We start from the raw sequence: 25,407 nt of genomic DNA, 5'->3' as shown, positions 1-25,407 counted from the left end.
GCAGATGTGAAATCAATGTATTTTTTTCTTTTTTTTTAATTCTTCTTATTGACATTATGCAACACTTATTTCAGGTGAAGTTAATCCATTAACTTGGTTTTAATTTATATTGCCACTGAATATTCCCTAATATTATTTACAGAATACACTTTGATAGTAATGTTTTAACTGTCCCAGGAACAGAGAGCCAGAAAATGAGAAATTAAAGGCAGTTTGGTATGTGTGTTAAAATACAGGAATACAGGCTAAGGAATTTAATCTGGATTCATATCCCAGCTCCATTGTTATTAGCTATCTGACCTCAGCCAGTTAAATAATCCAAGACTCGGTTTCTCTGTCTGTAAGTGAGGATAATAATACCAGAAAGAATAGAGGAGAATTTTTTAAGTTTATTTATTTTGAGAGAGAGAGGGAGAGAGAGAATCCCAAGCAGGCTCCACACTGACAGCGGGAGCTCAATCTCACAAACTGTGAGATCATGACCTGAGCCAAAACCAAGAGTAGAATGTTTAACTGACTGAGCTACCCAGGTGGTCTGAATAGAGGAGAATTAATATTCAAAATGATTAATGACTGAGTGTTGTCTGGACTTGATTAAAGAATAGCATAACAAATCCAAGCATAAAAATATAATTAAATCCAAATGTAGACAAATATTGAGAAACTGCAGACCAAAACACCAAACACAGAGATCATTTTAAAAGCAGCAGAATGAAAATAGAGGAGACTTACCAAGAAATAAAATTAGTGTGACAGCTAACTTTTCAATTGCAACAATAGAAGGTATAAGACAGTGAAATAATATTTTAACATGTTGAAAGATATCAATTTTCAACCTGGGATTGAAAAAGAAACTTTCTTTCAGAAACCACTGAGTAAGGGATTTCTGAACATTGTACAGGATTGCAGAGGTGAGATCTGAGACGCAAAACAAAACAATAATAATAATAATAATAATGGAAAAACACAACAAATAAATAAGGATATAGAAAAATAATGTTTAATCATAATAATAATCATAATAATAATGGAAAAACACAACAAATAAATAAGGATATAGAACAATAATAATGTTTAATCTATGAGTTAAAAATAGGGGCGCCTGGGTGGCTCTGTCGGTTAAGCATCCGACTTCGGCTCAGGTCATGGTCTTGTGGTTTGTCAGTTTGAGCCCTGCATCGGGCTCTGTGCTGACAGCTCAGAGGCTGGAGCCTGTTTCAGATTCTGTGTCTCCCTCTCTCTGCCCCTCCCCCCACTCACACTCTGTCTCTGTCTGTCTCAAAAATAAATAAACTTAAAAAAAAATTTTTTTTTAATAATATGACAGAAGGGAGCCTGGGTGGCTCAGTTGGTTAAGTGTCCAGCTCTTGGTTTTGGCTCAGGTCATGATCTCATGGATTGTGGGTTCAAGCCCTGCCTCAGGCTCCGTGCTGTCAGTGCAGAGCCTGCTTGGATTCTCTCTCTCCCTCTCTCTCTGGCCCTCCCCTGCTTGTACTCTCTCTTGCTCTCTTTCAAAATAAATAAATAAATAAACTTAAAAAAAATAATATGGCAGGGGTCCCTTGGTGGCTCAGTGGGTTAAGTGGCCAACTTCAGCTCAGGTCATGATCTCACAGTTTGTGAGTTCGAGCCCCACTTCAGGCTATGTGCTGACAGCTCAGAGCCTGGAGCCTACTTCGGATTCTATGTCTCCCTCTCTCTCTGACCCTCCCCACTCACACTCTGTCTCTTTCTCTCTCTCAGAAATAAATAAACATTAAAAAAATTTTTTTTAATTAAAAAAATAATATGACAGAGCTAAAATAATGGAGCCCAATTGTATATAAAGTAGAAAGGTGATCAGTTAAAGCTTTCTAAATTCTCTGTATTATGCAGGAGGATGAATGTATTACCTAATTAGACTTTCTTAAATATACATGTGAAAATATGAGGGATAATCATTAAGAGTCTAGAAGTATTGTGCCTATAGTGAAACAATTACAAGGAAGTAAATGGAATAGAAAGAAATACACAATTCAGAACAAAAATTAGAAAGAATAAAATGTATATAATAAGATGGCAGAAAAAAATTAAAACAACATAAATTGTCTCCTGGCTGGCGACAAGAGCATGTGACTCTTGATCTCAGGATTGTGAGTTCAGGCTCCATGTTGGGTGTAGAGATTACTTTAAAAATAAAAAGTAGGAAAAAAAAAGAAAGAAAGAAATTAAAACATATGAGTAATTGCAGTCAATATTAAGGGAATAAGTTCTCAGACTATAAAAAAGAAACCATCTTGCAATATATTTTTCACAAGAGACAACAGAAAAAGGTTGAACTCAGAGTTGGAAAAAGTTATATTGAGTAAATAGAAACCCAAAGAAATGTAGTATAGCTATACTAATATTTATGAAAACAGATTTTTGAGGCAAAATAAAGGACACCATTATATCAAGATAAAAGATTAAATTCACTAGAAGGATGTAACAACTCTAAATAGGAGACATTAACAACTACATCATGATAGTAAAAATATTTAATACACAATTCAGTAATAAATTGTGCAAAAATAATAAGAATATAAGAGATTTTCACTACATATTGAACAAGTTTGATCTAAAGAACATGTAGATATTTATGAATGAGAGTATACACATTCCTTTAAACATATATGGAAAATTTACAAATATTGACTGTACGTTTTTTAGGTGATACGGCACACTACAACAGATTTCAAAGGAGTAATGTCATAAAGACTACATTTGTTAAACATAATATAATTGAATTGGAAAGAGAAAACAAAAAGATAATTTAATAAGACCCAATATATTTAAAAGTTAAAAACATAATTCTGAAAGAATTCCTATGTCAAAAGAGAAATAAAAATTAAAACTTACATTACTTAGAACTGAATCATAATAAAAGTACTGCATGGCAAATTTTGAGCTATCAGTATAGTGAAGTTTAGAAGGAAATACATGGGGAGCCTGGGTGGTTCAGCCGGTTAAGCATCTGACTTCAGCTCAGGTCACGAACTCAAAGTTTGTGGTTCAAGCCCCATGTGGGGCTCTGTGCAGACAGCTTGCAACCTGTTTCCAATTCTATGTCTCCCTCTCTCTCTGCCCCTCCCCCACTTGTACTCTGTCTCTCTCTGCCTCTCAAAAATAAATAAAAATGTTTAGAAAAAAAATTTTTAAATAAAAATAAAAAAAGAAAATAGAAAAGCAAACATGAAAGAGCTAATCATCCAAGAAGCCAGAAATATAACAAAGACTAACCCAATGGTGTCGAAGAAAGGTATTAATAACAGTAGTAAGGATTAATGAAAGAGAACACCAAAGAATCACTCTATTTGAATAAAATCCAGTCATGAAAACAAGCATATTGATGAAGTTTGTGCAGATAATTATAAAAACCAATATTGATCATATTCACTCATTCTATTACCTAAGCTTTAGAATCTATAGAGCATTTTTACATGTTGGCAAAGATATGGAGCAAGAATTCTTATACACTGCTAGAGAGTATGCATGGAAGTGGAAACAATTTTTAAAATAATTTGGAGTTGTATCATCAAACTGAATATTTGATATCCTTCTACTCCTAAGTATACACTAACAACAATGTTCCATAATTACGCCAAAATGAGTTTACAAAAATGTGAATAGTCCCCTGGTTTATGATAAGCAAAAAAGAGAAACAGCTCAAATGACATTTGAGTGGAAAATGGATACATAAATTATATTATGTATTTAATTCAACCAGCATGACACCTGTTTCTTTCCTTAATGTAACTTTAAAAATTACATGTTTACTTTATTCATTGAAAAACTAATATGTATTCATTAAAGCATAGCTGGAAAAACACAGAAACCAGATCACTCATAGTCACATAACACAAACAATCATTGCTAACATGGATTCCTTCAGTTGTTTAACAACATAGGTTCCCTGGCTTTAAACATGGTTGAATTACATTTTTGTTTCTAAGTTTTACCTCGGTTTTTTATTTTGAGAACCTCATATCATATTTTTTCCATGCTACTATACAGTTTTTGTTTTCTTATCTATTCTTTGGAATTATACTTTTAAAGGACAGTTATTGTTCTCTAAGTAAATCTATCAATTTATTTAATAATTATCCCACAATTGGGACTGTTGGGTTTTTGCAAATTTTTATGATAATTTTTCATAAGTATATTTTTAGGTATATATTTGTTTCTTTTTTTTTTTAACTTAGATTCAAGTTAGTTAACATATAGTGTAGTATTGGTTTCGAGAGTAGAATTTATGATTCATCAGTCACATATAACATCCAGTGCTCATTCCAACAAGTGTCCTTGTAATGACCATCACCCATTTAGCCCATGCCCCCACCCAGCACCCTGACAGCAGCCCTCAGTTTGTTCTCCGTATTTAAGAGTCTTTTATGATTTGCCTCCCTCTCGGTTTTTACCTTATTTTATTTTTTCTTCCCTTCCCCTATGTTCATCTATTTTGTTCCTTAAATTCCACAAAAGAGTAAAATCATAGGATGTTTGTCTTTCTCTGACTGACTTATTTCGCTTAGCACAATACACTCTGGTTCCATCCACTGCATAAATTTGTTTCTGGGCTTAGAAGGAATGTTTGGGTAGATTTTCATAAGTGGGTCCTGGGTCAATGTTACCTATTGAAAGGATTATACCAATTTATCTTCTACATTACCCATTTCACTAATGTTGGCATTGGGTTGGCAAGTGGGACCATTCTGTTATAAAACATAAAATTACAGTTTTGATGTTACTTCTAGTCTGTGTGAATGATACCACCCTCCCTCCAGTTGTGCAAGTCTGGAATCCCGCTCATCCCCTGTGCATAACCCAATGACACATCTTACTCCTTTCACCTTCTACATATTTCTCAAATCTCTCTGCTTCTTTCTGCTTCTTTTATTTTTTTCCACAAACAACCCCCTTGTCTCTTCTGATCCATGTTCAATTGCACAATCATCTTTTAAAAACTTTTATTTTATTATGAGATATAAAAATAATAGTGGAAAGCAAAGTATAATATAAACTCTGTGTGCTTACCGACCAGTTCTATCAAATTCTTTCATTTTTACCAGTGTTGTGTCAGATGTTTTTAATGACACATTACAGAAATGACGGAAGCCCTAGGCACCTCTACCTGCCCCCATTCCCTCCTCGTCTTCCACGTTATCCTGAATTTTCTACATTTCATTCCTGGGCTTCTTGTAAACCTTTTAAATATGGCTTTATCCATCAATTTTTACAGAGCATCGTTTTGCATATTTTCAAACTAAAGAGAAAAGAGATTACTAGATGTGTGGGCCATCTGGCTGTGACATCTGTCACTCCATTGATCCCCAGGGTTGATTGGATTGATCTGGCTGGCTAGGCATGATTCCCCTTCCTCCCTCACTGCTCCAAGTCTGTCCCTGACAAAGCTGAGCAAAGACGAGGATGACCTTCCCTGGTAGAGGAGGACCATTCGTCTGTCAAGGATAAACAGGTAGCTATGCGCCCCTACTAGAACCGTCAAACAAGCTCTCAAGATCCATTTGTAGGAGATCCTGAGTGGTCAGGTTTCCAAGACTCTAGACACATACAAATGAGGCGCTGCATGGGGCAGTTTGCCTTTTTTTTTTTTTTTTTTTTTTTTAGTCTTCCTTTCTTAAAAAAAAAAAGAGAGCGAGAGAAGAGATTACAGTACTTATTTGGCAAGTAGCTTTTTTGCTCAGCATTATATTTTTGAGATTTAACCATATTTGTAGTTCCAAATGTTTATATGTATACATAAATATATATATTTGTATGAAACTATATATATATAATATATATTTCTTTGATTACTAGTGAATTTGAATATTTTTATTGGTTTATTGAGCTTTTTATTTCCTCTTCTTGAACTGCCTTTTCATTACCTTTGCTTATTTTTATTTTTCTTAATGTTTATTTATATTTGACAGAGACAGAGTGCAAGTGGGGGAGGGGCAGAGAAAGAGGGAGACACAGACTCTGAAACAGGCTCCAGGCTCGAAGCTGTCAGCACAGAGCCCAACATGGGACTCGAATTCCAGATGGCGAGATCATGACCAAAGCCGAAGTCAGACGCTTAACCAACTGAGCCACCCAGGTGCCCCAACTCTATTTTTATTGGGTTAATATCAGTTTGTCTGGATTTGTAGGTAGCTAAGTCATTCATCCTTGACGTTTAAAATTCTAATGTTAAATGGTGATTTTCTTCTCTTCCCAGACAACGTAAGAAACTTAGAACATTTAAACTCCTGATATACATGCAGTTGTGCAGTGTTTTAAAATTTCATATGGGGCATCTGGGTGGCTCAGTTGGTTAAGCATCCTACTCTTGATTTTGGCTCAGGTCATGATCTCACAGTTTGTGAGTTTGAGCCCCGCCCGCATTGGGCTCTACGTTGACAGTGTGGAGCCTGCTTGGGATTCTCTTTCTGCCCCTACCCCACTTGCTCTCTTTTTCAAAATAAGTAAAAAAATTTTTTTTAATTAAAAAAATTTCATATATATGTTAAACCCTGCAGAACATTGTTTTTATTATATTATACAGTCAATATTTATTGTGCTTTACCACTCTTACTCATCATTTGCTTTTCATTCCATTCTACATTTCTGACCTGCCGTCTTGATTCATTTTCTTTTTTCCTGAATCACATCCTTTCCTATTTCCTGAAAATTTGACAGTCAGCACTCACAAGCCAGTACAAGCTAGCTCCAGTACTCCACTGGTTTCATTATTATATTTTCTGAAGTTCCATGATCTATGGATCCCTGGGATCAATATTGATTGATAAAGTATTATACACACACTTACTACATCATTGAATTTTATTTGTCTTCCTTTTGCTTAGAACTTTTGCACTGATAGTAACAATTTTGCATGATTTTCTTTCCTAAGAGTATGCGGTTGGGTTTTCATATCAAGGTTATAGCTATACAGGTCTTTTAGGGTCTAGAGATTTCATCCCTTTTCCTATTGTCTTTATTGCTAATTTCCAATTTGCTAATTTTGGTTATTTTTGATGGATAGAAGTTTTAATTTTTGAAGCCAAATATATTCATCTTTTTCCTTACAATTAATTTCTTTCACATCTAAATTTTTAAAATTGCAAAAGTTAATGGAATAGTCATTTAAATTTGTTTCTAGTTTTTCTTGGCTTAAAAATATTTGGTATAAAAAGTTTGGTATTTTAATTTCCATGGAATTAATTTTGATGTATGAGGTGAAAAAAAAATGTATAATTTGAAATTTTCAAGTTCCTAATCAGAACCTTTAAAAAAAGTGATAAAAATTCTTGGATTTTTTTTTTTTTTAATTTTAAGGATGAACTTTTAAAAATGCACTAAAAACTGGGGCTGCTGGATGGCTCAGTCATTTGAGCTTCTGACCTTTTTCTTTTTAATTTTTTTTATGTTTATTTTTGAGAGACGGAAAGACAGAGTGTGAGTGGGGGAGGGTCAGAGAGAGAGGAAGACACAGAATCCGAAGCAGGCTCCAGGCTCTGAGCTGTCAGCACAGAGCCTGAAGTGGGGCTTGAACTCCTAAAGCATGAGATCATGACCTGAGCCAAAGTCGGACACTTAACCAACTGAGTCACCCATGTGCCCCTGAGCTTCTGCCTCTTGATTTAGACTCAGGTCATGATCCCAGGGTAGTGGGATCAAGCCTTTATGTGGGGCCTAGCAGCGTTGAGCCCTGAGCCTGCTTGAGATTCTCTCTCTCCCTCTGCTCTCTCCCTAGCTTGTGTACTCTCACACTCTCAAGAAAAAAAAAAAAAAAAAAAAAAAAAAAAAGAAATACTAAAAGCTATTTTACAAACTTTCACAATAAAAATAATTATTTTTATACTTAAATATTCTTTAAGGTTTGAAATATACTGATTATAACTTTTTATAGATGAGCAATAAAATAAAATTTACAGGGTTTTAAACATAGAATATGTATTTGACTGGAATTAGTAAATGTAAAATGTAGATAATTCCTGGGTTAGTTATGACAATACTACATAGGATGTGTTTGACTTACTAATTTTTCCCATATGATTTACTTCATCAACTTATTCCAGGACAGTTCTCTAGAGAAATAGATTTCCCCTGACTTGTGTGGAGGACTGACTACCAAAAAACAAGAACTTCTAAGAAAGATCTCATGAAAATCTTTTTCTCTGCACAATTCTATAAGTGCATTTTCCCTGCTAGCTTTCATTTAAAAGTTTAAATATTAGGTGGGATGTCTGGGTGGCTCAGTCGGTTAAGTGTCACACTTTGGCTCAGGCCATGATCTCATGGTTCGTGGGTTTGAGCCCCACAGGGTGTTGTGCACTGACAACTGGAAACCCTGAGACTGCTTTGGATCCCTCTTTCTCTGCCCCTCCCCCATTTGTGCTCTCTTTCTCTCAAAAATAAATAAACATTAAAAAAAAAGAAAGCTTAAATACTAGAATACTAAATATTAAAACATTAGAATATTTGAATAATTGAAGTTTATAGTAATTTTAAGAATTTTTCAGGGGTGCTTGGGTGGCTCAGTCAGTTAAGCGTCTGACTTCAGCTCAGGTCATGATCTCATGGTTCATGAGTTCGAGCCCCGCATCAAGTTCTGTGTTGACAGCTCAGAGCCTGGAGCCTGTTTCAGATTCTGTGTCTCCCTCTTTCTCTGCTCCCCCCCACCCCCACTCACGCTCTGTCTATGTTTCTCTCTCTCAAAAATAAACACCAAAAAAAAAAATAATTTTTCAATTTCAAAATGATCCTTTTTTTGAGAGAGAGAGAGAGAAAGAGCTAAAAAGCATGAGTGGGGGAGAGGCAAAAAGAGAGGGGGACAGAGGATCTGAATTGGGCTCTGCAGTGACTGTAGCAAGCCCCATGCAGGGCTTGAACTCACCAACCGTGTATCATGACCTGAGCTGAACCGAAGTCGCTCAACCGACTGAGCCACCCAGGTGCTCCGAAAATAATCCTTTTTTAATAGTTATTAATGATGGGTTTATTTTTCTTCCACAAGTTTGTGGGAATGTTGAGTAATATACCTTTTTTCACATTCAAAATTAAATTTTTTCTTTAATTTTTATAGGTTGCAAAACCAAATGTTAATTTTGTTGATTTATTCACATCCGTAGCAAAGCTTTCTGATTGGGTCTTAACTGAAATAAGCATACTTACCAGGCCAGGTCCTTAAATTTGACATAAGCTGGTATAACGCAGCTTACGTCAGTAGGCTTTTATTGCCTTACAACACAGTTTTTGTGATCAATTCAGATTGTCTACCATATTTATTTAAGACCCAGTTAAGATTACCTCAGAATGTGAAAGTCACTTTGAAATTTTGGAAAATAGCTGTTATGGCCACCAGTCTTTTGCTTTTTGTAGCATTGCTTGTGATCTATCCCAGGATCATGGACAATAGATATGTGTGCTATCAAATATCACCTAGACTCTGCTCCTGCTCCTTTCACTATCCCTAAGGACCTTACCGATGACCTTTGTGATGTTTCACGTAACCTTTTTCTAATTTTTCGATGTCACCTGTAAACAATGAAGCCAAAAGTGTCTAAAACAGAATTGGGTAACACCTGGCTTTCTGTTTCTGTTTTATGAGAATGGTGTGGTAATATCCATTTATCTAGAGGTCAAACTGACAAGGGCAGCCATTGGAAACACAGACGCTAATCACAAGAGCTCTCTATTCAGCAAGAAGCTGTAAAGAAATTGAACCATTGACTAAATGGTCAAAATTCCTCCAAAGAATGAGAAAACCAAGTAGTGAGGGAATTGACTTCGTGGTAGAGGACTTTGTCCTTTCTTTCTCTCCCTTTGTGCCTCTCTCTTGGAGTTCTCTTGTTTCCATCACCCCTGCCATGACCTGTACTCGTCTAGCCCTACTGACAACACATTCCTTTTTTTTCTTTCCTTAGTGCTACTGAAAAAGTTGAGCATTTTTGAGAGGAAACATAATAAACACTAAACAGAAAAAAAATACCAAAAGATAAACAAAAGAAACGCAAGCAGCCTGAAAAAGCCAATCTTGCAAACTATAGGTTCTGGAACCTAAGGAAACCAAATGCTAACCATGAAATGACTGGTGCAGGCCTAGGCTTTTTTCCACCATCTCTGATTCCTTGTGTCTGATTGTCTCATTCCAACCTGAAGGCCCATATAAGCAATGTCTTCCCAATCCTCTCTGTTTTCTCTCAGGAAAAGAGTTTGGGCTAAGAACACTGTCACTCTAAGGTCGAGCGTTTCCTTGGGCAGAACCGGTATGGATTGGTTTCACCTCAAAAACAGAAAAAACTTCCAGTACTTTCCTTATGCAGAGTTACAGAGCAAGAGCCACATCATTCATTCTGCCTTTTCTTCCTCTTGCCCTTTCTCTTTAGGAATAAGGTAAGACCCCTCTTAGTCTTTCCTTGGGCACTGCATCTGTTTACACAGCATATTAAGAATGACTGATGGGGGCGCCTGGGTGGCGCAGTCGGTTAAGCGTCCGACTTCAGCCAGGTCACGATCTCGCGGCCTGTGAGTTCGAGCCCCGCGTCAGGCTCTGGGCTGATGGCTCGGAGCCTGGAGCCTGTTTCCGATTCTGTGTCTCCCTCTCTCTCTGCCCCTCCCCCGTTCATGCTCTGTCTCTCTCTGTCCCAAAAATAAATAAAAAACGTTGAAAAAAAATTTAAAAAAAAAAAAAAAAAAAAAAAAAAGAATGACTGATGGATGACATCGAAGGACAATGGAAAAAGACAAGACATTTCTATGTAAAGACATTTTTATGTAGAAATGGTGGGCAAAAATCTCATCCCTGGTGAAACTCAGAGGGCATACTGATACTGTGGGCCTCGCTCTATTACACAGGGTGATAATTTTTATTCATAATGACTGCATCTCCAAGAGATAGTTAAAACCATGGTTCTCATCTGGAGGTGACTTTGCCCTCCGGAGAAACTTGGCATTGTCTGGAGACGGTTTTGATGGTCACCACTGACAAGTTGCCACTGACATCCAGTGTGGAAAGGGCAAGGGTTCTCCTGTACATCCTACGACACAACAAGGCATTACCAAGTAAAACATGTCAACAAGGCCGAAGTTGAGAAGCCCTGCATTAAGACCTTAAAAAACTAATACATTTTTAATGTATTTTAGAGATTGCTGTTTAAAAATGATTATATATTTCAAGGTTTTAAAGCCTAAAGGAGTAACCTTTAGTATTCATATGTGTAGGAAGTGGAGGGTACAACTAAATAATATGTCCCTTTATAGTAAAACAGAAGTAGCTTTATCTTCTAAGTCCTCTGAACATCCATGAATATTTTATGGATCCTGGGACTATGTCTAGAAATTTTGAAGGAACTTAGGAAAAGCAAAATGTGTCCAATAGGTTTTTGTGAAGACTTTTATATAGTATAACCAATTTATTGAGGGGTATCAGGTTTTTGAGGGATAAACATGAAATATTTGTACTTTTTTTTAATGTTTATTTTTGAGAGAGAGAGAGAGAGACAGACAGACAGACTTGGGGAGGAGCAGAGAGAGAAGGAGACAGAGAATCTCAAGCAGGCTCCACTCTGTCATTGTAAAGCCTGATTCACATCTCAAACCCATGAACCACCCATGAACTGTGAGATCATGACCTGAGCTGAAGTTAGACGTTCAACCTACTGAGTCACCCAGGCTCCCCATGAAATTTTGTACTTTTCTTTTTTTTTAATTAAAAAAAATTTATTTAGCATTTATTCATTTTTGAGAGACAGTGTGAGCCGGGTAAGGGCAGAAAGAGGGAGACACAGAATCCGAAGCAGTCTCAGGCTCTGAGCTGTCAGCACAGAGCCCAACATGAGGCTTGAACTCATAGACCATGAGATCATGACCTGAGCCAAAATCGGATGCTTAACCGACTGAGCCACCCAGCTGCCCCTGTACTTCTCTAATTACTTTTCCCTCAACTAGATTAGAAATGACCCCTTTACAAGCAGTGGTTCTGATTCATTAAGCTCAGTTAGTTGTGGTTGGTTGAACAGTCTTAAGTTGGTATATTATTTAGCCTTCTCAGTCTCAAAGTAAACCTCTTCCCCCTTCTCTTAGCACTGCTTGGAAAACCTCTCTCTCCTTCTCTCTCCTCTCTCTCTCTCTTTCTCTCTCCCTCTCTCTCTCTCTTTGTGTGTGTGTGTGTGTGAGAGAGAGAGACAGAGACAGAGACAGAGACAGAGACAGAGAGAGTTGCAGAGAAAAAGCTAGTCTGATTTATTTGCCCTCCTCTCCCTCAGGTACTAGCTCCTCATTGTGGAGTGTGGGGTGGGGATTGAGAAGGACAAGATAAAACCAAATGACTCCATACTTAACTGGATGAGGCTAACAGACATTCAGACTCCCCTAGGCCCTGGTGGCCCCTAGCTGATGGCCTCAGGCTGCACTCCTCTGATTTCACTTCTTGGCTTTCTACTTCAGTGGTCCTGGCAAGACCACAGCCCACTAATCTCCAATGGCTTCCACGGCCAACTCTCTGTCTAGTGGACTTGTATAAGAGCCACATTCCAGTCCTCCTGCAGACTGGGGAGTTTGTGCAGATGGGGAGAAGGCAGTCCTGGTCCCCTCTGTGAGCAATACCTTGCCAAACTCTCTCCATTGCCTCTCCTCTGCTTGGCAGCATGATGTGGGTGATGTTAGCAGTCCTCTGGTAGGGAGAGCTCATACCTAGGCCCCGACTCTTCCTTAGAGCAGTCCTCCTAATTTCCTAAGGGACTTTGCTGCACCACTTCCTTCCTTTGTGAAGTCTCTCTATCTCCAGCCTCCTGGAAATGATGGCTCACTAGCTGGTTCTCTCTCCCCTAAGGTCCGCACCCCACATAGGACTCAAGGGAACTCCTAGATGATTTCCTACACCACCTGAAAGGGTGGGAAATTCAAAGTCACACCCACTCGGTCCCTAACATTTCTCAAAACTATCTGGGCATCGAGTTCCCCATGGGACTGTCAAGGGCAGTCTTGTATGCTGATGAGGGTAGGGAAGGGAAAGGTAAGACAGACCCATACAGACATACCCACATCCATCAAACTTCTCTTCCCTCCCCAATCCCCCTGGAATCAGGGAAAGAAAAAAAAAAAAGTCCTTGCTCTGTCCGCTCACATTTCTTTTACCATTTTCTGTTGAACTGGGTGGCAATTTTTTTTAATTTAAAAACTAAGAATTTAGTACCTTTCATCTTTGCTGTGGACATTTTCTAAAACACTCATTCTTAATCTTGGAAGTATATTGATATTATCGAGAAAGTTTTGAAAAAAAATAAGTACCATCAGAATATCTGGGGAGCAAGCAAGGCCCAGGTATCAGAAATGTTTTGGAGCCCCTTGTGTGGCGCTGATGCATAAGAAGGCTGGGAGCCATGCTCTAGAAACACAGGTGGCCACTAGGGTAGGAGGGAAAGAAGATATCAATTAAACCTCATATAGCATCCTGCCACAAAATGCAGAAGCCCAGGCACAGAGAGGCTAAGAAACTTGTAATAGCCAGTAATTTTCAGTGTAAAGATGGAGAGGAGCCCCAAAGCCCATGTTCTTCAATGTATTAGTAAGGTTCAGGAACAAGAGTGACATACTTTATCTGTCTTTTGTTACTCCTTCTTCTTCCACTGCCCAAGGGCACGCTCAGTACCTTACATAACAAGTGATCTGGAACTGGTTTAGACAAGGACTGTTGAATACAGCTTCCCTTTGGACATTTAAGATTTCCACTGCCTCAGCAGAAAGATCAATTCTGGAGGAACAAACTAGGATTCCATCCATTTAATCAAACACCCACCCATTGTATTCCATGTGGAATAGCCAGGAGAGATGAAGAATAAGAGGGTCTAGGTGGCTGTTTTACTAAGCTTTAAGGAAATTAAGGAAATTCACCATCATAAGTGACCAGGAAAAAGAAAGAAAAATGAAAGTTTCCCTTGGCTAAAACATTATTTAGGGTCTAACACAGCATACCCCGTTAATTCTTTCATCCTTCAAGACTCAGCTGAGGCCAATATCCTCACAGAAACCTTACTTTATCACCTCAGGGGACTGTTAGGAGAGCTTCCTCTTTGCTTTCATGCTCAACACTTATCACACTACCTCTGGCACAGCACTTACCACACTACATTGCTTTAAAAAGTACCTGTTTATCTTTCCTTCTCACCAGACCATGAACTCCCTGGGTAAGAAGGATCATGTCCTTTACTTGTATCCTTAGCCTCTATCTAGCACAGTCCCTGACACAGAGAATATGTTCAACAAATATTTCTGAATGAATATCAATATTTTATTATTATAAACAATGAAAAAAAGACATTATGGGGGGAGTAGCTTAAAATTTTATAAATCAGAAAAATGAGTCACAACTTAGCTGAAGGTTAGATGACTCAAGCTGGAAAGTCATTAACTATTTTTAGTTCCTTTCAACAGCTAGAAGTCAACCCTAACCTGGTGTTTAATTTCCAGGGTAAAGAGGACCAGAACAACTGAATAGACTCTAAAAGTGATTTAATCAGGGATGCTGAGTAAATTCATTTAATCATTACTTTGTGCATCCATGGTAGCAATCACCAAAAGCTATGTAAAAGCCCTGTGCTTGGTGTTCTGTAGAGTAATTTTTATGTTGATGATTATGATCCAGGGACATTTTAACATAACAAAAAACACTAATTAGGCTTATACATGTGTCATGAAATCATGAGTGTACCTTTTTTCAAGCAAAAATGTAAGACCTCATTAATGTTTGTTAGTTTATACTTTGACAGTAACTTGAGTGTGGATAAAACGGAGCCTACTGGTTAGCTGCTTATTCAATAAATCTTTTTCGAGCTATGAATTTGTACAAGGCTTTTTGGTGGGAAATGGGGGGGGGGGCAGATGTTGATATAGGACACATACTTGACTCTGACAGACTTTAACATCTATTTTAAGGAAAAAAAAAACTGAAAAAAAAAATAATGGCAAACCATTCAAGACCAGATGTAAATAAACACTCTTTCATTTTACAGTCGGAGATTGTGTGGATGTAAAGTGAAAGAGATTTGTAAGGGCTAAAGACCTGAAAAGGTGAACCATGAGCTGCTATTTCTTCCCTGCTGTGCTTTCTAGTCACATTGCCAGGCCAAGCTTGGAACAAAACTGTCAGTTTCTAGTCTTTTCTCTGAAAATGTGACTGCTTCATCAACCTACAGGAATGGTCTATAGGTTTCAAATTACAGAATATGTACACAGTCGATGCATATTATTTGCAGACTCTATATCTGTGAGTTTGCCTTGTTACTAAAATTTGTTTGTGACACGAAAATCAATGCAAGGCTTTCATGGTCATTCCAGACATGGGCAGAGCCCCCAAAAACTTGGGCCCAGCAAGCGTGCATACCTTTCCAGTTGAGGTCAAACAAGGCTAAGCTCTACCTTGTTTCAGCTCTCAGACTGTGAACAAGTGCCCTTTCACAGACTACAAATACACCATTTTTGTGCTTTCCGTGTGTGTGGGGAGGTGATTTCGCTATTTAAAATGGCCCCCATGAGGTGTTGTTTAGTTAAATAAGCTTAATAAATTTCACTCAGATATCAGTTATAGTGATGATGGCCCTGAGCTCAAAATTAATGAGTCAACAATACATAAATAAGGTATCTTTAACAGAAACACACATAAAACAAGGTTATATATTGATCGTTTGCCAAAAATGTTGAGTGCAGAGCGTCACAGGATCCAAACTCCCTATTTCCACCAGGAGCTATGGTTCAGTATTGTAAATCCACCCTCCCTCCCCTCTCCCTGGGGATTGGCCCGGGGACAAGGGGCTCCAGGACCCACTCCCGCTGGGTCAGGCATTTATTTGTAGGGCCCGAGCACGCGCCCTGAGCCAGGAGTGGGCGCCGTCGGCGCGATGCGCAGAGCGGCCGGCAGGTGGCGCCCAGCGGTGGGCTCCTTCTCCTCGTGGTCCCGGCCAGGTGGACCGGACGCGGCGGAGCTAACCAGAGCGGCAGTGCGGGCGGCCCCCGGGCCCCCACCCCTTCCACGCAGCGCTCGCTACGGGCGCGCAAGGGGAAGGCGCGGGCGGCGGGGCCAGCTGCGTCCCGGGCTCGGTCACCGCTGTCTGCGTGTCTGGAAGCACCGGGAGCGTCGCGGTGCGCAGTCCGAGGTCGGCCACCATGGAGGCGCAGGCACAAGGTGAGTGGTCGCCCATCGCCCTGAGGGTCGGGTCCTGGCGCGCAGAAAGGCGCTTTCACGGTATCAGGTAACTTTGCTCTCGGACAGATCGGTTGGGTGCCATCTGCACAGGTCCGCGACTCCGCTCCTACCCGCGCCTGCGGGATCATTCCTGCTCCCCAAACTCTGGATTTACTGTGAGGCTGGGGCCAGTGAAAGAGATGCTAAATGGAGAGGTCCCTCCGCTGAAAATGCGCCCACAGAGTGATCGATTTATTTTTCCTAGCCAGTCGCCCCCCACTCCCCCAATTCTCGCGGGTGCCCGAAGGACCTGTTGTGCTGGGTCCGGAATCCGAGAGGCGTTCCCGTAGCCCTCGGGGGAGCAGGGAGGGAGCGCGCCTCCTCTCGCTTGGAGCGGTGGGCTTGCGTCCTGCCCCAACTTCGGGCTGAGGGGCGCGCGCCGGGGTGGTGGCTCCTCTGAGACCCGGGTCTCCCGGCTGCGCCAGGAGCTTGCCGCGCGGGGACTTGCCTTGTGAGGCAGGAGAGCGTTACCCCGCCCGCTGATCTCGATCCGATAGATCCGCGTGTCCGAGTTGCCCGGGTCGGGGAGCGACCTCTGCCTCCCTGGGCGCGCGGGGTGCCTGGCCGCGGTCTGGCGGTCGCTCTCCCTGCCACCGGGGTCACCCGCTGAGAGGAGCCGGGGGCTGCGTCACCTAGGGCAGCCTGGTGCTTTGGGGTCACACTCGGACCAGGGGTAGAGAGCCCGTTTGGAACTGCGCGGGAATGGGAGTTCCTGGAGAAAAGAGCAAAGGAGCAGAGGTGGGCGGACTTGGAGCTCGAGGCGGGCAGGATGGACACTGACTGTGGAGTCTAATTGGGAACGACGCCAAGAAGGGATGGGATGCAGAGTTTAGGTCTCTTCAAGAGCTTTGAAAACAATCATTGCTACCTTTCTTCCACACTGCAGGAAAGTCTGTGCTGCTCATTAAAAAAAGGGGTGGGGGTAGGGAGAAGGAGAGGTTCAGGACCCTATGCGCTTGCCCTAGTATGGGCAGAAGCGTTCTGGAAGAGAGCCACTTGGTGGGTGCAGGGGCCTGGAGCCACCCAACAGATTTGCTGCCAGCATTACAATTGTCTGAACAGTACGAACCATCCTGGTTTGTTCCATCGGCCAAAAGCCTGCCCATAAAGCTGCTGCTTCCAGTATTTTTCCCCCCATTATCTAAATTGGACAGGAGAATTCAACCAAGGGTGGGAGTTGTTTGTCAAATTCAAAAGCTGCGGTTGGGTTGGAGGCCTTGCTCCTGAAGTGAAGCAGGTGGGAACAACACTGGAGCTTTCCAGCGGGCCTTGCACATTAGAATTATTAGCAGTCTTAAATTCTGGCCGAGTCCAACTCTGTCAAATTGGAATCTTTGGGGCCTGGGTATGGGTGTATTTGAAAGCTTCCCATATAATTCTGTTATTCACTGAGATTTGGAGAAAAACTACAGCAGGTAGGAAACATTCATCTGAATTCTGAAAGCTAGCTAATCTACAGGTTGGAAGCCCTGGTGTCATTGGTTTGCTTTACCTGTGAGATTTGCTGAAATATTCCAGTGCTTTCCTTTGCCAAGTACTGTGCTTGGGGAGCAAACACACACTTGATTTTTGCTTCATGAAATTAATAGTAGAGGAAGTGACCGACACTGTTTTGATAATTATTTGATAAATGAAATATAAAATTGCTGCCATGTTGATGATATAAAAGAGGGCCACAGAGCGCCAACCGAGAGCCTGAAAGTCTTTAGGCCTAGTAGGTGATCATCAAAATAGGGGAGATCTTTTATTGTGTCCCTGTTTCTTTTCTTTGTGCTTTACAGTTGCTGACTCACTTCCTTGCCACAGTCCCATGAGGTAGTTCTCATTCCCGTTCTCCAGAGAGGAGACCAACAGGGCCTGTAGATTCCTCGTAGCATCAAGCAGGCTGCGAGCAGCAGTGTGTGCAGTGAGTGCCCCATTCCCACTCCTAGCCTGCTGCTTGTAGAGGAAAAATAAAACTGAAGTCCCCATTTGTCTCTCTCCCCTACCCTCTTTGCCACTCTTTCCTTCCCCTCAGGGGTGGGTAGGAAGCCCAAGTTAAAGGGCAGGGGAAGTTGCCCTGGGGAGATTTGGAAGTAGGGTGACTGTCAGCTAGGAGAAGAAAAGTGAACAGATTTAAGAAATGCTCAGGAAGAAAAAAAAAAAAAAAGCAAGTGACTTGGAATGGATATGTAGGATGGTGGCATCCAGGATGACTCTAACTTCATACTTGTACAACCAGATGGATGACATTTGCCTCTTAAGTCCTCATTTCCCTAGTCCTTCCCGTTCAGGTCATTTAAGCAGCCCACGTATTAAGTTCTTTAAGGATACTTTTCACAAAATGTTTACAGTTTATGTTAATGGGAAAATCTTCTTTCCACTTGACACACGTTTCTAGCCAAATGAATTGCCTCTCAGATTTTAAGAGACTCCTATGGCTTCCTAAGTGCAAGTTTCTCATCAGCACAGTTTGTTTTAGAATTATCTAGAGTGGGGATGGCTTATCTTTTTGCCTCTTGATCTAGAAAGGAGCAAAACTCAGTGAGAGTAAGTAGACCCTGCCGGTGAGATCTTCCCTTGTGCTTTCCAGGAGACCACCAGGTGCTATCAGCATTTGTACACACAACTTAATAAATGCAGCGGCACGTTCTGGAAACTTTTACATAGGTGAAATTCTGCAGATATGTTCTTTGACTTTGTGAAACAATAGATTACTTCCAGGAAAACAAGAAGCCATTGTGAGAAATTGACAGAACCTGAAACATAGAGGTGGGATTATGCACAGAGTGGTTCAGTGAGAAGAAACTGGAGAGCAGTGCGAAATGATAAGCCCCAAGGAGGCCAACACCCCAGTTACTTTCCTGGTACTAGAGAATTTTGCATTAAGAAAATTGACATATTAGAGACAGGCTTTGGTTAGGAATGTAGCGTTTTTGTGAAACATATGGCAGTCCTTTGAAATAAAAATTCCTGATCTTTTAAAACTACAGTTCAATATTTCATTAATCTAAGAAGTAACTTTGTTTTTGTCTTTCCTAGTGTCTGTAAGGTTAAAAAGAAAATTTTCTTTCCACTTAACATTTGTATATATTTAGGTAGATGACTGTATTCGTTTCTGATGACTGCTGTAGCAAATCTCCCCGTTCTGAAGGCTGAAAGTCCAAAATCACTCTCACTGGACCACAGTTAAAATGTCAGCAGGGCTTTACTCCCCTGGAGCCTCTAAAAATTGATTACTTGCCTCTTCCAGCTTCTGGTGGCTGCTGGCATTCTTTGGCCACATCACTGCAATCTGCCTTGGGGGGTCACATCGCCTTCTCTCCTGTTGTCGGATCTCCCTCTGTCTTTTATAGGAATGCTTGTGATTTCATTTAGAGCTCACCTGCATAGTCCAGGATACTGTCCACACCCCAGGATCCTTAGGTAGCCACATCTGCAAAGACTCCTTTCCCATGTAAAGTAACATTTACAGGTGCCCAGGATCAGGACCTGACACTTTGGGGGGTCATTATTCAGCCTACTACAGTAACTATTTTTTATATTCAGACAGTCTACTCAGTAGGATTCTCAGAAATCTGTGAATGACATAAAGTTATAAACGTCAGACTAATTTTACCTGTTTTCTAATTCCATTAAAGCGAAAATGTCATATATAACTTACATTATCATTATACTTGGCTCACAGGACATTTATTTATACTCCTCTTGCAGTTTATACATGTATAAAAAACACAGCAAGATTATGTAAATTAGCAAGAGATGAAAGAAAATAAATAAGGTTAAGAACAGAAAATGAAGCAAGGAATGAAGCTGTAAAAAAAGGAATACAATTATATCCTCTTTCTTAATACTGCATGGAAAACAAAGTCTTGCTTTGTAAACAAAGTATGTTATTTTGTTAGAAAAGAATAAAATAATCCCTCATCTCCATGCCAAATAGCAACAGGTTAAGTCTTTTATATTGTAGGGATCAGATTACTCAAGGAAAAAAATTGTTTTATATATTTCGGAAAATATAAACCTCTAACATGGGAGGTAGGTGTTACATATTTTGATTTATGATTTTTAAAAATATTGAGTGTTCTTACTGCCTTCAAAGCTACCTCCTATAGTTTTATTTTCCCTCTAAATAAAAGTTTTAATTTTTTTTTAACATGTATTCATTGTTGAGAGACAGAGTGCGAGCACGGGAGGGTCAGAGAGAGAGGGAGACACAGAAGCTGAAGCAGACTCCAGGCTCTGAGTTGTCAGCACAGAGCCTGACACTGGGCTAGAACCCACGAACTATGAGATCATGACCTGAGCTGAAGTCAGACGTTCAACCAATTGAGCTACCCAGGAGCCCCTAAAAGTTTTAAAATAGGTAGTGTTGTATTCATTATTAAAGTCAGTCATTTGCAGCAAATCTTATACTTATTTTAATTAAAATTCTTATAAAATTTAATCATACAAATGATAGATATTATGGTATTAGATATTGTTTTGAATTGTCTGCCCTACTATACCTCGTTTTCTTAATTTTTTGGGTAGGCAGAATCTGAGAAGTTGCTTCAAAAAGCTCAAAAGCAAGAGCGTCCATTTCTGTGGCCTGTGACAAGATCTGGTACTTAGTGAGATACAGTAAATAATAAATAAGTGCTTTGGAAAATATTGATTTATTAAATAAATATTTCAACAAGTATTTATAGATTGCTTTAGTAATAGCAAATACTCGACCAGCACTTACTACTGAGAGGCAACAGGGAATAGTGGTTAAGATTCCTTGATTTAAGAATCAAAGTGCCTGAATTTTAATTCTGTCATTGTCACTTACCATTAATATGACCCTGAACAAATTATTTGGTCTCTTTGGGCCTTGATGTTCCCATACATAAAGTGAGAATAATAATAGTACCTATATTGTAGAATTGTATTGACGATTTAAGGAGTTAATACTTGCAAAATACTTAAAACAGTTCCTGGCACATGATAAATACTATATAAATGTTTGCTGTTGCTTTTAGTAGCATATGCTAAGTACTTTGCATGCGTTATCTTCTTGAATTCTTAACAATAACACTATGAGATAGACACCATTACTTTTAAGTCACCTTATAGACAGAAACTAAAGATCAGAAAAATTAGGTGTGGAAGGAGGAACTTAACTCCAGGTCTGTCTGACTCCGGATGAGCTTTGTACACACTGTCCCCACAGTATGTGCTGGTCAACATATGCCAGCGGAAGACAGAGATGAAATCGACATGAGACATCTTTCCAGGGAGGGTAGCAAAGGAGAGTCATCCCCTTGGGTAATGCACTGAGAACTGATGAAATTACATATTTCCACCCCAATGGGATTTTTTGAATACTAGACTGCCCATTAGAACTAATTCACAGTGAGGATGACAATAACAATAATATTTTAGTGTTTTTTTTAATGTCAGTTGCCATGTTATACACTAAAAACATTATGCTATTGAATAAATAAAGCAAAGTCATGATGAAGGTGATGTTATTTTCGTTTTACAAATGAGGATACTGAATGACAGAATAGTTACTCAACTTTCTCTCCAACTCCCACAGCTTGGATATATTGGAGCCTGGATTTGAAATCCGGAAGTTTGACTTTATGCATTGGGATTTTTAATTACGGTTCTGTACCGTCTCCTTAAATTGATATGCATACGCAATCAGTGTGCAGAGTTACATATAATAGACTTTGCTTTGTAGTCATTCAGTCAAGGCATTTTAGATGGGCAGGGATCTCACTGCCCATCCCACATCTGGGCAGGGTCTAGGTCTGAAAGAATATGATCAGAATTCCTGAGGTCTGTAAGAATAAGCTCCATAATATGACAAGCTGGGGTGGCGGGTGGGGGGGGGGGTGGTGTGCTCAAGTATCAATAGCTTGCTGTTTTAGTTCTGTTTTCGAGATGAAGAATTCTGTCAGTTACAAGACATGTGATTCTTAGAACCAGTATAGAATTTTATTACTAGCTGCAAGGAAAAGCCAGTTCAAATGTGGAATGGTTCAAATATGTAATTGCACTTGCTGTTCATTCGTATCAGTAATCTCAGGATGTTAGAATAAATAAAAGACATTAGAATCTGCATGCTCATTTCCAGAAAGTAAGACCTGTACTCTTTAGATGCTGGCTAAAAGGACTAATCTCAACGAGTGCCCAAAAAGGAAAGATTTTCATAGTCTCATGAATATTATAATTACTTGTTAACATGAATACCTTTTATTTATTTAGCTATCTCCCAAGCATATTAGCACAGTACCTACTTTAAGAAAAGATGGATAGTGAGAGGATTTGTCCTTAAGCTCTGTAGCAATTTCTGTGTTAAAGTTTTGTGCTCTAAAACAGCAAAAAAAAAGAGGGCATCCATCCACCTCCACCATCGCCCTGGCTTGCTCTCCACGTATGCAGACATTTGCTACGACTGTAGGTCTGGATTATACTCAACACTTTGAAGCCACCTCTTAAATTTCCTGAGGCAGGACGCAGTAAAGAACATACAAGGGATGGTGGCAAACTGTGGATTTTCAAGCCTGTCATTTTACCTTTTGTTGGATGTTTAAGAAAGGCAGTGTAATTTATTTAAAATATATGTATTAAAATTAAGAATCATCCTTAATGCACCAGGGAAGGCAGCAGAACATTTTAAATGAATTTGAGTTGGCAAAAAGAAAGCTTTGGGGTCCTCAAGGAAAGGTAAATTTTAAATAGTTTCTCACAGCATGAGTCCTTTATAAGGGTTACATTTTGATACAGAGGAAGTGAAATTCCCAAAATACAGCCACAAATCTTCAAGAATACCCCTTCATCACCAACATATTGCTTCCTTCTCAAAAGACAAAAATCTGGCACTTTGCTGTTTGTGCTACAGCCAAATAATGTACCACGCACTGAAAATATATGTGTATGTTACACCTCATTTCCAAACTTCCCTATGGTTATTTGTACCTTACACATTGCATCTTCCCTGATGTGTCTGTAAGAGATAAAATCCTCCAACCCCCTTGCAAATTGCAAAATGCGTTTTTCTTATAATTAGACATTTCTTTCATCAATCACTAACAAGCACCTTGTGAAAGATCCTGGAAGTGGAATGGATTCATTCAAAAGAAAAAGACAGCTTGGGTGGTGGGAAGGGATCTCTTCAGATCTCTTGATTTCAGAGTCTCTAGCTGTCAGGTATTTGTTTTTTATCTGATTCCCCCCCCCCCCCCCCCGCACACAAATGAGCTGAGAGTAGCAAATAATGAAGCTGAAAAGAAAATTGTCTATATTTGCCAACATTTTAACTTCCAAGATGGGTACCCTTACTTAAGAGAGTTAGGGCAGGCCAGCAAGAAAGTGCAGTACTTGGCCCCTCGTAGTTCACTCTTGATACCCCAGGGCCTGACTTGAACATTTCAAGGTATCCATGCTTCCTGCAAAAGATTGGAAGGCTCTTACACGTACTCATCGATTTCTCGTATTTTCCCCAGTCCAGGAAGCGCGTTTCTGGCAAGGAAAATATCTGTCTACTGTGGGCCTACTGTGTATCAGGCAGGGTGCCAGCCATTTCTGACATGCTCCATCAGCTTCCCATGGCCCACTCTCAACCACACTGTCCCTGAGAGAAAGAAACATATTCTGAGGATTCGGACTTGCATTTTTTCCACTGTGACGGTTTAGCAAATGTGTGGAAATAACACACATTCAGAAATTTCTCGAAATGTGATCTTGCTATTTTGAAAAATGTGAGTGCAGAAGACGTGAGGGGAGTTCCAGAAGGTAGGTGGTTACTTCCTGGCAGTACTATACACATACACTTTACAGACTCTCCTGCACCCTGGAGAGAGCTGAGCCCCTCTTGCCAGAAATTGCATTGATATCCACAAGAGAGGAAGGCCTTGTACTTACAAATAAACGATCTAATACATTTGAAAAGCAAGTATTGCATAGGAAAAAAAAGGGGGAGGGGGAGATGGATTAGGTAACAGTCAACAGATGCAAAACAGACATCTGGAAGAGATTCAAATATACATTTGAAAAGTATTGGAGGGGTGCCTCGGTGGCTCAGTGGGTTAAGCAGCTGACTTCAGCTCAGGTGATGATCTCATGGCTGGTGGGTTCCAGCCCTTTTTTGGGGTCTGTGCTGACAGCTCAGAGTCTAGAACCTACTTCAGGTTCTGTGTTCTCTCTCTGCCCATCCCCTGCTTGCACTCTTTCTCTCTCTCTCTCTCTCTCTCTCTCTCTCTCTCAAAAATAAATAAACATTAAAAGAAAAAAAAAGTATCGGAGTATACTTTTAAAAGCATTGCCTGACTCTCCCCTACTTAGATTCTTTGAGTTATGGATGCAGGGTCGTTGAGCACAACTGTCAAGAAAGAATTCTTGAGTTTTATGAATTTTATGATGCAAAAGGTGCTTTTATTATAGCACAGAGACAGGACGTGGGCAGAAAGAGCTGCACTGTGATTATGAGGAGTGACTGATTATAGACTTTAAAGTTTGGTGGGGGCTAGAGATAACATAAATCTCTAAAGGGATTTCTACATATTAAGGAAGAGTTATAAGACCCTGGAGGTCTGGCTTTTGTCAAGATAAGGTTGTTTTTAGTCCCTAGCAAAACATCTACATTAAGGCTGCCATGAATTCCTTGACAAATGTCACCCTCTGCATGTCTCAGGTATTTATCAATGGGCTGCAAGTTGTAAGGAAATTTAACTTTGGCTACATTTCTCTTGTCTTTGTTCTCCTCATCAATTATGTTCTGGGGTCGCTGCCTTCCTTCATTAAGAGTTCTGAGCACATAGATCAGTGGTATCCAGCTCGACCATTTTATATCCTAATGGCTCAAATCTTACAATTGGGTACAGATATAACTTTTTTTTTTTTTTTTGAGAGAGAGAGAGAGAGAGAGGGCACAAGTGAGACAGAGGGCAGAGACAGGGAGGGAGTGAAAGGGAGAGAATCCCTTGAGGGACAGAGAGAGAGAGCTCACCTGATGGTGGAGCTCGAGCTCACCTGAAGTGGGACCTGAACTCCCGAACCATGAGATCATGACCTGAGCCCTGAGCTGAAGTCAGATGCTTAACAACTGAGCCACCCAGGCACCCACAGTTACAGATAAAACATTTGATGGCCTTTACTAGTGAAGGGTATTATAAACCAAATTCAACTGAGTAAATTTAAAGCTCTAATTG

The 25,407-nt window shown here is 40.0% G+C and overlaps 1 protein-coding gene across 9 annotated transcripts in view; it reads left to right on the top strand.

The window, feature by feature from the left end:
- Positions 1–5,446: 5,446 nt before the first annotated feature.
- Positions 5,447–25,407, top strand: part of TPD52L1 (TPD52 like 1) — a 110,234-nt gene continuing 90,273 nt past the window's right edge. For 3 of the 9 annotated variants that reach the window (XM_019418251.2, XM_019418249.2, XM_053904525.1), the window contains exon 1: positions 15,946–16,183. In XM_019418251.2, coding sequence (XP_019273796.1) covers positions 16,165–16,183 — 19 coding nt within the window. In that variant the 5' untranslated portion in view covers positions 15,946–16,164. Of the gene's footprint in view, positions 5,495–15,945; positions 16,184–16,815; positions 16,982–25,407 lie in introns of those variants that run through there. The other 6 variants (XM_019418256.2, XM_019418255.2, XM_053904526.1 and 3 more) reach the window with 4 other exon arrangements.

This window comes from Panthera pardus, unplaced genomic scaffold (genome assembly GCF_024362965.1).
Source record: "Panthera pardus isolate Hobbes unplaced genomic scaffold, ASM2436296v1 HiC_scaffold_17, whole genome shotgun sequence".
Lineage (NCBI taxonomy): Eukaryota > Metazoa > Chordata > Mammalia > Carnivora > Felidae > Panthera > Panthera pardus.
The sequence above is the reverse complement of the archived record's forward strand: the minus strand, read 5'-3'. Positions and strand labels throughout refer to the sequence as shown.